Source organism: Oryzias melastigma, linkage group LG1 (genome assembly GCF_002922805.2).
Source record: "Oryzias melastigma strain HK-1 linkage group LG1, ASM292280v2, whole genome shotgun sequence".
NCBI classification, from domain to species: domain Eukaryota; kingdom Metazoa; phylum Chordata; class Actinopteri; order Beloniformes; family Adrianichthyidae; genus Oryzias; species Oryzias melastigma.
In genome coordinates this window covers 25,337,399-25,351,058 of record NC_050512.1, presented here as the reverse complement: position 1 = coordinate 25,351,058, position 13,660 = coordinate 25,337,399, and the positions used below count along the sequence as shown (strand labels likewise).

General features: G+C 39.6%; 1 protein-coding gene across 4 annotated transcripts in view; it reads right to left on the bottom strand.

Moving 5' to 3' along the window:
- Positions 1-13,660, bottom strand: part of sh3pxd2aa (SH3 and PX domains 2Aa) — a 95,341-nt gene that overhangs the window by 64,120 nt on the left and 17,561 nt on the right. For all 4 annotated transcript variants that reach the window (XM_024289928.2, XM_024289930.2, XM_024289929.2 and 1 more), the window contains exon 2: positions 11,480-11,560. In XM_024289928.2, coding sequence (XP_024145696.1) covers positions 11,480-11,560 — 81 coding nt within the window. The remainder of the gene's footprint in view (positions 1-11,479; positions 11,561-13,660) is intronic.

Genomic DNA, 13,660 nt, shown 5'->3' with positions numbered 1-13,660 from the left:
GGCTCTATATCAGGAGCTGTGAGAGCCGGTCGGTCTGTCGGGGAAGCCACGCTGCTTCGTTTCTGTGCGGCGGATTGATGCCTCACTTCCTGTAGAGGATCATGTGATCGTGTGGGTTTACCTCGGGCTTTGCCGTTGTGGAACAGAGTGGAATAAACACAAACGCACTAAAGCTCTGGAAGAACTCATGACCAGCATAACAAGACCAACATGTGATATTCTCACCATCACTAATGGGTCAGAGTTAACATCCAAGACGTTTTCGGATCCTGCTGAGACAGATGTTCAAGACGTTCTGGATCAGACGGGGAAATGTTTCACCCAGCGTGGCATTCATACCACCAACAGGTGCGAGGCTTTTCTTTGTCAGTCATGGCCTCCTGTGAACTTTAGGTTCTAGAGAGACAAACTCTAAAGGGAAACTCTACAGTGGAACAAAATCTTTTCTTCTCTGAGGGTGAAGATGGGAACTTTAGGTTCTAGAGAGACAAACTCTGAAAGGAAACTCTACAGTGGAACAAAATCTTTTCTTCACTGAGGGTGAAGATGGGAATATACTAATAGGAACGCTTCACCTCAATATATGAAACAAAGTTGGACGCAAAAAAACATAATGATGACACTATTTATTTAAAGTCCCACTCCAACTATATTTGTATCTAATGTAAACGCACTACTAGTGGTATTATCCATCCATCTTCATCCGCTCATCCGGGACCGGGTCATGGGGGCAGCAGTCTAAGCAAAGATGCCTGGACTTCCTTCTCCCCGGCCACTTCCTCCAACTCCTCTGGGGGCATTCCCAAGTATACCAAGAGATGTAGCCACCAGAGTGTCCTGGGTCTTTCCCCGGCCTCCACCAAGTGGGACATTCCCGGAACACCTCCCCAGGGAATTGACCAGAAGGCATCCAGACCAGATGCTCGAGCCACCTCAAATGGCTCCTCTCGATGTGGAGGAGCACCGGCTCTACTCCGAGCTCTCTCAGGGTGACCGAGCTTCTCACTTTATCTCAAAGGGAGCTCCCATTTTTGCCATTTGCATCCAGGACCTCGTTCTTTTGGTCATAACCCAGAGCTCATGACCATAGGGTAATACTTAAATGAAAATGGACTGGTAAATTGAGAGCTTTGCTTTCTGGCTCAGCTCTCTCGTCACCACAACGGACCGGTGCAATGACCGCATAATGCTGGACGCCGCTCCAATTCGCCTGTCGATCTCCACCTCCAACCTTCCCTCCCTCACGAACAAGACCCCAAGTTAATTAATCTCCTCTTCCTCAATGTATCGAAATGGAGCAGAGCAGGGAGATTTTGCCAAGCCATTTTAGTTGCTGGGTCACTACTGTGAGCTTTTATTAAACTGCGTTTTTTTTTTTTTTTTTTATTTCCTCCTCACAATTTGACACCAAAAAAACTGATGTTCATTGGAGTTTGTCTTGAATCCTGTGACGATCCATGTGTTTTGGTTTGCTGGTTGTCCTGTTATCTGCTTTTTTTGGCCCTGCTTCATCCTAATTGTTTACTTTTTCATCTATTTATTGCCACAGTTGCTTCAGAGTTACAGCAATTCAAAGAATATGGACATGAATATGGAGCTAAAGCTCTGGTGTTAAAGGATAAAACACGTGAATGGGAAGTCACATTTTTTATTCAAAATGGCAGCCTTTTGTGAACTTAAATATCCATAGCAACCAATGGGTTGATAAAATTGTTTTCTGTGCTTTTCCTGAAAATGCAATTTCCAATTTTCCATGAGAACACATTTTTTTTATACTTGCCATTGTGCAAAAATAATCCTTTTGTCTTTGTTGCGAGGCTTTATCGTCATCCTGACTTGCTAAACCTTGTTACCACTAATAAAAAAATTACCATAAAACTTAACGTCTCAGCCGGATCAATATGTCCTCTTGATTCAGCCCTCAGGAGATCTATTAACTAAAAGCATTCATGTTTGAATTTCACTTTTATTTGTTTTGGTTCTGTGCAGCTTCTGATCCACAGAGATTGGATTAAGTTACACAGATTAACAGCTTCAGACTAAAACAACACTTTTTACAAAATTCAACCGGCAAAGGCAAGCCTCCACTTCCAGGTTTAAAGGCACTGCAGCGCTCAAAAGGGTTTTAATTGGGAGGATTTTTTTTCCTCTCGTAAAGCGTCTTGTGTGTCTGCAGTATAAACTGTAATCCAGTGGAGATGGCGAGGTCTCAGTGGGTATAAAACTGGATCAATGTGCAGCTGAAAGACTGCTTGGGTAATCAAGAGAAACAAGGGCAACGTGCACACACACACGTGCATGCTCCCCCAGTGAGAGAAACTGATAAAATGAGATCATGCAAACAGCCTAACACACAGACCCAAAACTGAAAGTGAGGTCATTCCTTTGATCTGGGAATTTGCAGTTTGTGTTGGATTAGCAGGTGTGTAAGTGATGAAGACTCTTGTCAGGGATGGGAGAAAGAAGGATAGAGATGTGAGCAGTGTGGGGGGGTTGCAGGAGAGAATGTGAAGTGAAAGTTTGCAGAAAGAGAGGAGACTGATGGAGGCGGCAGAATGAGAGGAGGAATGCACCTGGCCTGATCCCATCTGTTATCTCAGCCTCTGCCTGCTCTGTAGTGTTACCGGCCCTAATCCCACGTGTCCCGTCCATGCTGCTGTTGACTCTATCACTGCCTATTAACTGACAGATACAGAGGCAAAGCTTAACAGGGACTGCAGATAATAGCGGGGTGAATAAAAAGCCTGGAACAGAGTTGTTTTTGCACCGACTGTTAGAGCAACCTAAGATGAACATTTCCACAGAACTGCTGAAGAGTCAAAATTTCATTCAAAATGTTAGCTGCCAGAGGGGTGATGGGTGCCTAGCAACCACTGCTTCTTTTTTTTTTTTTTTTTTTTTTTAGAGCTGCTGTATATGACCAATTATTTTGGTTTTTTTTATACCAAAATAATATTTTCCAATTTCCGGAGCAGCAGTTGTTTGCTCTGACCACACCGACAAGGTTAACAGATTTTCTACATTTACTGAGAATGGAACAGGCTTTATAACATAGTGGTTACAAACAACGTATGTTAGTTTTAAAGACTGTCATAAGAACACCACTGAAAAACTTGAAAACCTGTCACTGCTTGATGGATTGTTGGAGCATTGTGGGTACTGTAGTCAATAGCTTAGCAGAGTGATACGTTCTGTGCTTCAACACTGTGAACTGAAAATGTTGTTTTATATTTTATGAGTTACAATTGGACAAAGTTGAATTATTGTTGATAATATTTTACGTAATCTTTCATGTTTCACTCTTTCCAAAGGCTACTTTATTGCTGGTAAGAGAAGCATGAATTAAGGGTGTGTACTGGCGAGAGCCTGACGATACATATTCCGATACGTGTCTCATGATATGTATCCCGATACATCTCGAGACTGTCCCAGAACAAAATTTCCCTTTTTTTAAGAGTATGACTTAGAAAAAAACTTTACCTGAAGTCTTTCACTGTAATAAAATTGTAAAATTCATTTCATTTAATGATCACGTAAGCACTGCAACTGTGTACTGATAGTGGCAGCAACATGAGTTTCAGTTTGGTACCCATCCCAAGTAAAAACTAAGCAATACACGCCTCAAACTAAAACCTGAACATGACTGAACATTTAACATAAGGTGGTTCTCGTAAGATCTTGTTGTTGTTTTGGTCGCAGTGTAGAGCTGCTCAAAGAGGCTCAGTGTGCTGCCAACAAGAAGTCCAGGGTTTAGGCGGAAAACAAAAATTAGTAAATGAACTACGCTCTAAAATAATTAATTAAATATCATCTTGTCGGCATTTTAAATCAATAACAGCATTGCCAAACAAAACATTGCGATATATCACCAAATCATTTTTTTCCTACACCCCTAACATGAATAACCACACACTTCCATAGAAAAACTGCCCATCAGTCCCTCTGACAAATCACCTGCTTCTTTGCTCCTCTAGGCATTCTGGGAAGTGTAGTCATAAAACCTTATGTGACAGTTTTGGTTGCTTAATGGGCACTATAATTCTGTGCGGATTGTGGTCCAAAGACGACGGTATTTCTCTTCCAGCAAGGTCTGGTGGGCCCCATGTGGTTTAAAAGTGGGCAGAAAATGTGTGGGTCATGAATGGGTCTGTCCGCAATTTCCCTGGCGGCCCCACCTGCGTTTGCCCACATTGGCTTAAGTGGGTACTCACTAGGCTGGCTCACTACCCTAACCAGTTGCCTGGTGGACAGCGCAGCAAATTCCGCTGCCCGGGGGCCGCAGAGCAACCAAGTGCTGCCACCCAGAGGGCGGGTAGAGTTAGTAAGGTCACTGCCAAGGCCGCCGGTTCCTGGGCAGTGGAGTCAATGTGGGCAAACACAGGTGGGGCCACCGCAGAAACTGTCAGGGCCCACATATTCTGCCCACTTTTAAACCATATGGGGCCACTTGGCCTTGTTGGCTGGGCTGCGATAGAATAAAACCTGTAGAACCTAAATTATGTCTCTTTGATTATTACAAAAAAAAGATAAAAATGATTTGACATTTTATTTTCAAGTACAAAAGGATGGTATGTGTAACATGGTTGCTAAGGACAACCTAAAATACTGCTTTGTCATAGGGGCACAAACATTGGTGAGGACACTTATCCTGAGACCTGAAAAAATATGCTGTTTCTAGGGACCATCACTATCTTTTTGACTCAAGATCTGATTAGCTGCAAACCTCCACTGCGTGGTAAAGTTTGGTTTAAACACCAGATTGATGCACAACAGCAGTTTCTGGTCTGAAATCCCAGCAGGAAAGGAGTATGAATTAACTGTTATCTTCAAATAGTCTTTTCATTGCACCAAGAAACCCCTTTTCCCAGAAGACTGCTGCTGTTACAGAGTATCTGTAGTTTTTATCAGCCCAATTATTTCACTTTATTTCCCACCGTGATTCAGTGTTTAAATGATTATTCTACTGCCGTCTGATTTGCTGATCAGAACTGTGCAGTGTGTGTAACCATAGTTGTGGCCTATGAGTGTAAAACTCTGTTTTTCCCCATTGACATTGAATCCACATCTAACAACAACAATAGTTGTTTTTTTTTCTTAAGATCTGTCCTTCATCCTTTAACAGTGAAAGCACATCAGTGATCCTCAGAGAACAATGAAAACAGAAGCTCCGCTAACGACATTCACAGCAGGAGTCCAGATGAAAAGAAAACCCTGAGCTGCCTCTCCTTCACCGCCGGTATGAAGCAGCATCCCAGAAAGATTTTCACAAAGCCCCCCCTCATCTTAGCCGAAAGCAGAAGACCTTGAGATGAACAGAAACGTGATCAGACAGCCAGAGAGGAGGAGGATGAGAGTTTACAGATAACCGGCAGGAGTGTAAACACGCAAGCGTGATCGTCTTCATGTTTGTATTTCTGTGGATTACATTTCAACATCTCCATCAACAAAAGTCAGGACACGGAGTGCTGCAGATGGATGGGAGAAACCCACAAACGCTGTGGTACAAAACGCACCATTGAAGGAAAAAGGGATAAAAATGTTAAAGAAAAAAGCTTAAACTCCTGATCTGAAACCACTGATTTCTTTTCATCCATTTTTTTCCCTCATTCAAAGCAATTTTAACCTGCTGTCGTTACTGCTTCATCTCTGCTTGCAGACATCTGCACAGCTTTCTTAACCTCTGTCTAATGAGGTCCCAGCACCACACAGTACAGAAGAACAGTTTACGGAGCCTGTTTTATAGAATACAATAGAATATCGATGAATGGACTGGCTGGGTGGTCATGTGACCTGTTGGTTTGTATTTGGTTTTTTTGTAACCATTCTCCATGACTCCATGTTTGTTTTGATCTTACCCAGATATGATCTCATCAAACCCCGCCTTTCTGAAAATAACAGTTAAAAAAAAAAAAGGAGAGAAAGTAGGTCATGTTGCATTAAACTCTAGTCGTCATGATAAAATATAGAATTTACTTAAATGCTTCATGTGTGCATGTTTGATCTGTTAAAACTGCATTAGGATAACAAAATACAGTATTTCCTCATTTATCACAGGAGATGTTTTTAAAATAATTCTGCAAAGTAGGATTATAGATATTTTATGGGTGTAAAACTCCTCAATACACACTTTATAAACTTTTCTCAAACAGTCAATTAAACTTTTCTCTCTTGTTTAAACTCCTTAAAGTTCGACCTTCATAGAAAAATAAGTCCGGCATTATGGAATAAAAAACAAACATCTGATCAAAATAAAGATTTATGTAAATGTGGCAAACTGAGCACTTTCAGTACAGTAGACACAGACTGATTGACAAGGTCTCCCTTCAATCAGAGCATTGAAGTGTGTAAAATTGTACACACAAAAAAAATCTGCGAGGGATTCTATCCTACCATAACTTTGCAAGAATTGCAAAGTTATGCTACCCATGTTCACTCAATTGAAAATCTACTGAACCATCAAATTTCTGTTATAAACATCTGTTGTAATTTTAAATAATAAGCTTAGTTGTTGTAGTACACTGATAGATGACCTAAAATTGCAAAAAGCATCTCTGTAGCAAATATTTAACAAATGTTTTCCTGTTTTAAAGATGATTTCAATCCCAATATATATATTGCACATCAGTAGCCCTTTTACAAAAAACAAATAATAAAAATTATCCATCTTATATTTTACACAAAAATATCCAAAACTGAACGGCTGAAACCAAAACAACAAAATAATAACTAATCTTTTAAAATATGTTCTACTGACCTGACTCCAATTACTTTTGTTTAAAAATCCCCCTCAAGTATAAAGTGGAGGTGTTGCCCCTTGGTCTACAACCAAAGTAATAGTTTGTTGCAGTTTAAACCTGTGAAGTTTGTAAAGTAAAGAGAATTCTGGTCTGCAAATGACCTTAATCCTTTTTTTTCTATCCTCATACTTCTGTTTACCCGCCGGCTATTGAATCCTTGACTTTTAAAGTCCCACTATGGACTATGCAGCGCTCATTTATCCTAAATTTAGCCACACGGCTGATCCCTTCACCCTGACTGTGAGAAACACTCAAACGCCTGATTGTAGCTCACAAGAATGAGTCCAGTGTTTGGCTCGTGGGTGTTCTTTCTCTGACTCTCAGCAGAAGCTGACAAGTGTGTTTCCCTGTCTCTCACACTCCCATAAATCTGATAAAACAAGCTCTAATGCTTCACCTAAAAACAATGGGCTTCCTCATTCTTCGGCGTAACGTGAAGGACAAAGTAGCTCAGTGCTTCATACGTTTGTCCTCGAGGAGGCCGATGATGCATCGGGCTTTACGTGGACCGAATGCTTCCGAAGAGAAGACTCATAATTCACTGACCTTTCCTTTAAACGTTTTGACCACAACTGCTGACAAATTGTTAGTGACTGTTAGCCTAAAGCATCCAACAAAACTCCTTTTCCTAGAAGCAGAGCACGAACCGTGGCGACGCAGCATTAGAGATCCATAAATTTAACACTGAGCTAGTGCATGGGGGCGAGGGAAGCGGAAAAAGACAAAGAAGGCTTGTGAAAATTACAATACAGAGCCAAAGGCCTTGGTGAAAGGCATGAGTCAGAGCACAACCTTGTTTCAGATAGATGCCACAGCTTTAAATACACAAACTTCCCTCAGAGCCCAAGGACTGCAAGAGTTCAATCACCCACTCTGGAAATACCAGAGAGGCTGTTAAAAAGTGAGTCTGCAGAAAGCATCACTCACCGCCTGCATTATCTCTGTCCTCAGTCTTCATCAACGTCATCCTCATCCGTCCATCTTGACCTCACTTCAAACTCAACAAAAGTTACTCAAACAGACACATTCATTCATTTGTTTGTTGAAACCCAAGGCAATTCTAGACGGAAAAAAATGTTTTATTTTGAAATCATTGGTACATTTGTATGGAACATTAATTCATAATATGAGAAGCAAACTCAATGATGGATGGTCTAATATTAATGAAGATGCTCTAAGAAACTTTCATTCCACCAAGAAGGTCATCAAAGACTTCAGAGCTGGAACCTTTTCTGAACTCTTCACAAGAACCAAAAGCCTCGTCTCCACTGAGCGGTCTGGTCCGGTACGGTAAGGAGTAGTACGGTATGGTCCAGTTAGTTCTGGAGAGGGTTTCCACTCAGTTAAGCCTCTCTTCCATTGAGCGGTTTGTTTTCACGGTGCATGCATGGTGTAGACTGCTAGCGTGTCATTGCATCATCGTAGTGCGACGTCTAGAAAAGTTCATCCAGCAGCTCGTCTTTTTCTTACTTTAGTTTTTGTACATCATGTATAACAGGAATTTAATGTTGTTTGAAAGAAGATTGCAGGCGGCTAAGAAGAATACCACCGTAAAGTGCTTACAAGCATTGGAAACGTTTGCTTAAATGAGCGCCATATTGGTGCTTTCTAACGTCGTCGTCACTTTCTGGGTGGCTGCAGCGGCTCCGCCCTAACCATTCCATTCCACTCGGACCTACGACCGATTGGGCCCCCCAAGAGGTACGGTTAATTGGGTCTATTTTACATTAGAAACGCTCAAAACACCAGACGGGACAGTAACGGACCACTCAGTGGAAAGAAGGCATAAGTGAGAAAGTTCTTTCAGAGGAGAAATGCAGTCTGAAACCAGTCATGTGCTTTAAGTCTTTGACTCACAAATTAAAACCACAACTAAGAACATTGGTGTTGAAAACACTAGTGCTTCTTTATCTTGAAGACTACGAGGAGGTCGTCGGGGAAAAAAAAGACAAGACTTTATGGTTGGTTAATTGGCTTTGGCTGCTATTAAAATGTTGTAAAATGAGGGAAGACACTTAAGTTTCTGTAAAAGCTTCATGCTTTAACAACCAGCAAAGAATTAACCAACAAAGGACAAGTTTCTTCCAAAAAAAAAGCTGAAAAGTCATTTTTGTAACAATAAAACCAAAAGCGGTTGTAAGCGAATACGGCTTCTTTGGAGAATTTCTGACTTGATCATTTCTTTTCCCAGATGTAACACTTGACACAAGTGATGTAGGATGCTGATCTAAAACTAGGATTACAGTTTTACCTTGAGGACAGGTCTCTGCTTAGTGCTACTGAACTGTCCTGTAGTCCCTGCAAGCTTTTCCAAAGCCTGAGAAGAGATAACAGCAACAACTGTGCAGCAGATAAGTGTTTGGACAGGAGAGGCCCCATGTTTCTCTACAAAGAGCTAGATCAAACAGAACCATCAAAGGTCTTGTAAGATCAAAGCTGGACAGAGAACTTTGCTTTCAGTCCATTCTGCAAACAGAGGATTGGGAAGTATTGCAGAGCAGGTCTGTCAGCTTTGTTAAAGCTGCCTAAAAATGACAACAGTTCTGTTTGTTAGCTCTATTTAATATACATGAAATATCTGGGTTACTCTGGTGGATTTAAATTATTTAGGGGACAAGTCACACAATTATCTTAGATCTGAGGCTTTTGCAAGTTAAAAACAACAGTAAGTGCTACAGTAAATTAAACATGTATGTTACATAATTAATACTAATAGTGCCAAAGCATTCATGCACTTTTTTTTCTTCTTAGAACATTTTATAGTGATTAATACTAAACAGTTTTGGCTCGTTAATAGCTTTTTACCATTCACACACATTTTGTCAGGTTTGTATCGTTTCCAACTGTTTAGCTAGCTACCTGTTAGCTCTTTGGCATGCTACCATGCGAATTTGCAGCTTGCTAGTGCACACTATTCTGATCAATACCGGTTATTTAGCAAGCTAACGTTGTAGCACACACTTGAGTAGATTTTACCAAGCACCCCAATACAAGGTTAGCGTCTTAAATTTAACCTTTCATTATGCACAAGTGATGTTAAAAATAGTTGTATGAAATATAATTTTGAAATCTGAGATATGTTTTTGTTTCATGAAATTAACCATTTCCTTATAAATCCAGTTGAGAAGCCTCAACGCCTCATGAGGTTGTACTCCTACAGCTTGTTTGCTTGTAATGTTTTAATATTTAACTATAGTTTTTATATAAGAAAAATAAATAAAGCACAGATCATGTGTTGTTTAGCATTTATACATAGGCCTTTATTTAACATGTAGGACATAAATGACAAAAATATTAATTACTCTCCTATTACATTTCAAAAATAAATGTTCTAAATATTTACTTTTGATCAAAACTAGTGACAAACAGTTCATAATACTAAATAGGGGGGTTTATAAATAGATTTTACCCACAAATATGGATAACTTTGATGACATTTCTCATTTAGTTCGTTTTTCTTTTCCATATTAGCTAAATAGCTGGCTGGTGGGAAATAATTCACAAACTGATTTACAATCTAATAACTGTACCAAAATTCACTTACTTCTCTGATGACAGAGTGGAGATTATAAAGCATTAGCAAGACAAAAAAGACCCATTCATTCAGAGCTTTAGACAATTTAACGATTTTCATGGCCTTAGTTAAAATATAATAAAGTCATTTTAAGAATTAAGTGAACGGCAACTATTCAGCCTTCATGCAAAATGTTTTTTTGGTTTAGATGTCACAAAATAAATACAATTGGGGAAAATATAAAATGGCCTTTTGTGATTCATTCAATCACAGGTGCTACTTTGATTGAAAACATTTGAAAATTATTCAAATATTAACATGTTAAAAGAAGTCATTTCTTATGAGGAGAGGAAACAGTTGCATCAGAGGAGGGCTAGTTACTTTAGACGTGAAAAATGACCCCGAAAGCAGTTAAACTGCCAAATGAAAGCTGCTGCACGACTCAAAGATTGCTATCCACAAACCATTAAACTTCATTAGCTTCCTCGCTGCAGTTTCAACACCACGCTCCGCACATCTACTTGGCTTCATCTGAGCTTTCCTGTGATTATTATTACATCTCATTTAACACTGGGACCAATCACGTCCAGTGGGGACAACTCCCTTCCACTTCACACCGTCAATGGAATCTTTCAGAAAGAAAAAGAACCTCCCCGCCTCCAATAATTCTCTTCTCTGCACCTCTTTAATGCTTTCTTGTGACCTTTAGTGCGGTATACATATAGTATCGGCGTCCATGGGGCTGGGAAGAAACGCTCTCACAGCAGTCTATCTGGGAAGCAGGAAGGATTTTCAACATTTCATTCCAACACAAGTTGTCTCAAGTAGAACCAGACACCAAAAAAAATGAACACCAAAGATTCTACCAGTGTCTCAGCCTTACACAAAACCCACTTCCAGGGGATTTCTTTCGCTTCTGCCATAAAATAAGAGACCTGTCAGCTCCCTGACGTTTTGAGGGCAACACAGGGATAAAATGCAAAAGTGAGGAGGGAAGAACACGCAGAAACAACTCTAAGAAACATAAAAATACAAACTCTATCTGCTAAGAGGAGATGTGACACAGTTGCCCTACTAAAAACACTACACACAGACATCCAACTGCAGTGAAGGAATCAGGGTTTTCAGCTCAAACACAGGCCACACATCGCGAGTGATGCAGGATTACCTGGAGGTCAAAGAACTTGCTGTATCTTCTGTAGATGATGTGGGACGTGTTGTCAGAATACGTGACATTGATGAGATACACCTGCCAAAAGAAGAAAGGAAACAGATCAAACCAGAAGCATTTTAGTGGAAACCTCAATGGCTTCTTTCAGGCTTTCAGCCTGAAATAAACATGCTTGAAGCAGCAGACCGATTTAGGGACAAAGGAAGCAAAATGAGACACAGGTGTAGGAAAATGGCTCTTTTTTTGTCCCTTTTCTTCTTGGAAGTAGCTTGATTAGAGCTGAGTAATGCTTCGTAACATCTGTGTTTCATCCAAAATGATGGCTTCTGTAAGTGTTTGGTGCTTTTCTTTTTCATTATTGGAACTAGAGGACATGTGGATGGGTTTTTATATTTTCAACAATGTCATTAGCAACTAGTGTTCCTCTTGTCACACCCCAGTTGCTGAAATGATAATATTTCTATTGACAAATGGCCATATTTGGTTTGGAATAGATTTTACTTTTGTTACACAATGTCTCACTTTGACCAAAGTTAGCTTAAATGTTAAAAATAGCACTCATAATAACTTTACATTACTGTTGATTAGTGATGTGTTTTGGCAAGAGTCTGGCAATACGATATGTATTGCGATACATGTATCATGATACAATACGTATCCCAATATATCCCAAGACAGTACAAGACAATATTTTACTATTTTTTTTGTTTTGCCTTAGGAATTATCTGAATACTAATACATTGTTCACATTAGTGAAATTGTAAAATACATGTTATTTAATGATCAGAACATTAAGCATTGCTACTGTACTGTATTTCATAAACAAGTTGCTTTTACTGGAGCAAAGTCAACGTGTTTTTCTTTTGGTAATATTTAAGGAGAAAACAAAAGTGAGACTGAACTTCATCTTTGCTTATAAATAATTAATTAAATATCAATTTGCAGTATCTTAAATCAATACGAGTATCGCCAAATAAGGTATTGCAATATTTCACTGAATCAATATTTTCTTGCACCCCTTACGGTTGATACCCCCAAACTAACTTCAATGTGACTGTTGGCTATAAAGTTGGAGGCAAAGTCAATGACAAAGTGTATTAACAAAACAAGCATGGGCTCCGAAAGCCAAGGGTTCCCATAAGGGATTGGGATGGATGGATGGATGGAATAACACACAATTCAGGTTAAGCCCTGAACCTAAAAGAAAATATAAAAGCTGGTTGAATGTGAATTTATGAAGTTCATGATGTACATTTATCACAATAGGAGAGCCTGAGCTTTGATCTTTTTGGCGAGTGAGTCAAAGTCTAGCAGCATTGAGAGATAGTTTTTGATAAACATTTCAGAAAAACACAATAAAAAGTAAAGGGCTGGACTTCAGACGTTTACCTCACATTTATCTACAAAGTTAAATTTGTTGCAAAAGTATAGTCCGTCCATTCAAAGGTTTTGTTTATATGTGAAATGTACACATACAAACACGCACATTGATCGACAATGAACAACTGTACACCAATACAATTGTGAAACAGTTTTACAGACAGACAAAACTCTTACTACAGGCACAAAACTTTCTACGGATGGACCTTTTTTTTTTCTACAAAATCTTTCTTTATAACGTTTTTTTAGTCAGAAACTTTTTTTTCTACAGATGCAAAGCAGTTTTACAGACATAAATCTCTTATTACAAGTCTTTTTAATTCAATGCTTCATATTTATCGTCCTTGTAATCCATTGACAGTGAGATTCAGACACTGAAATTTCTCAGAGAATTACAAGTCTGACATTTCAAGACATTAAATTTAAATGCTTTCACTTGTAGCTCATCTTTTCCTTGTAAACTGGCAGAATCCAAATTGGTTAGGAATCGCTGTATTACTTAATGCCGGAGTGATGGGCAGCAGCATGATTCTTTGGGTCATTGCGGATGTCTTTCCTTTGGTGAGTTTTCACCTGGCTGAAGCTGTGCTGCTGCTCTGAGAGGCTTAATAGGATAAGACAGAGTGCATTTATCCGTCAAGAGGAGGCAAGTGATGCTACCGTCAACTAATCTAATGAAGCACAGATAACCAAGCTAAGAGATTTACTGGCCAGTAAAGCTGCACTGGAGGCGAACAGGTGAAATCTGTCAGCTCAGTCCCCCATGTAAAATAAAAACCTTAAATGAGAAAAACACTA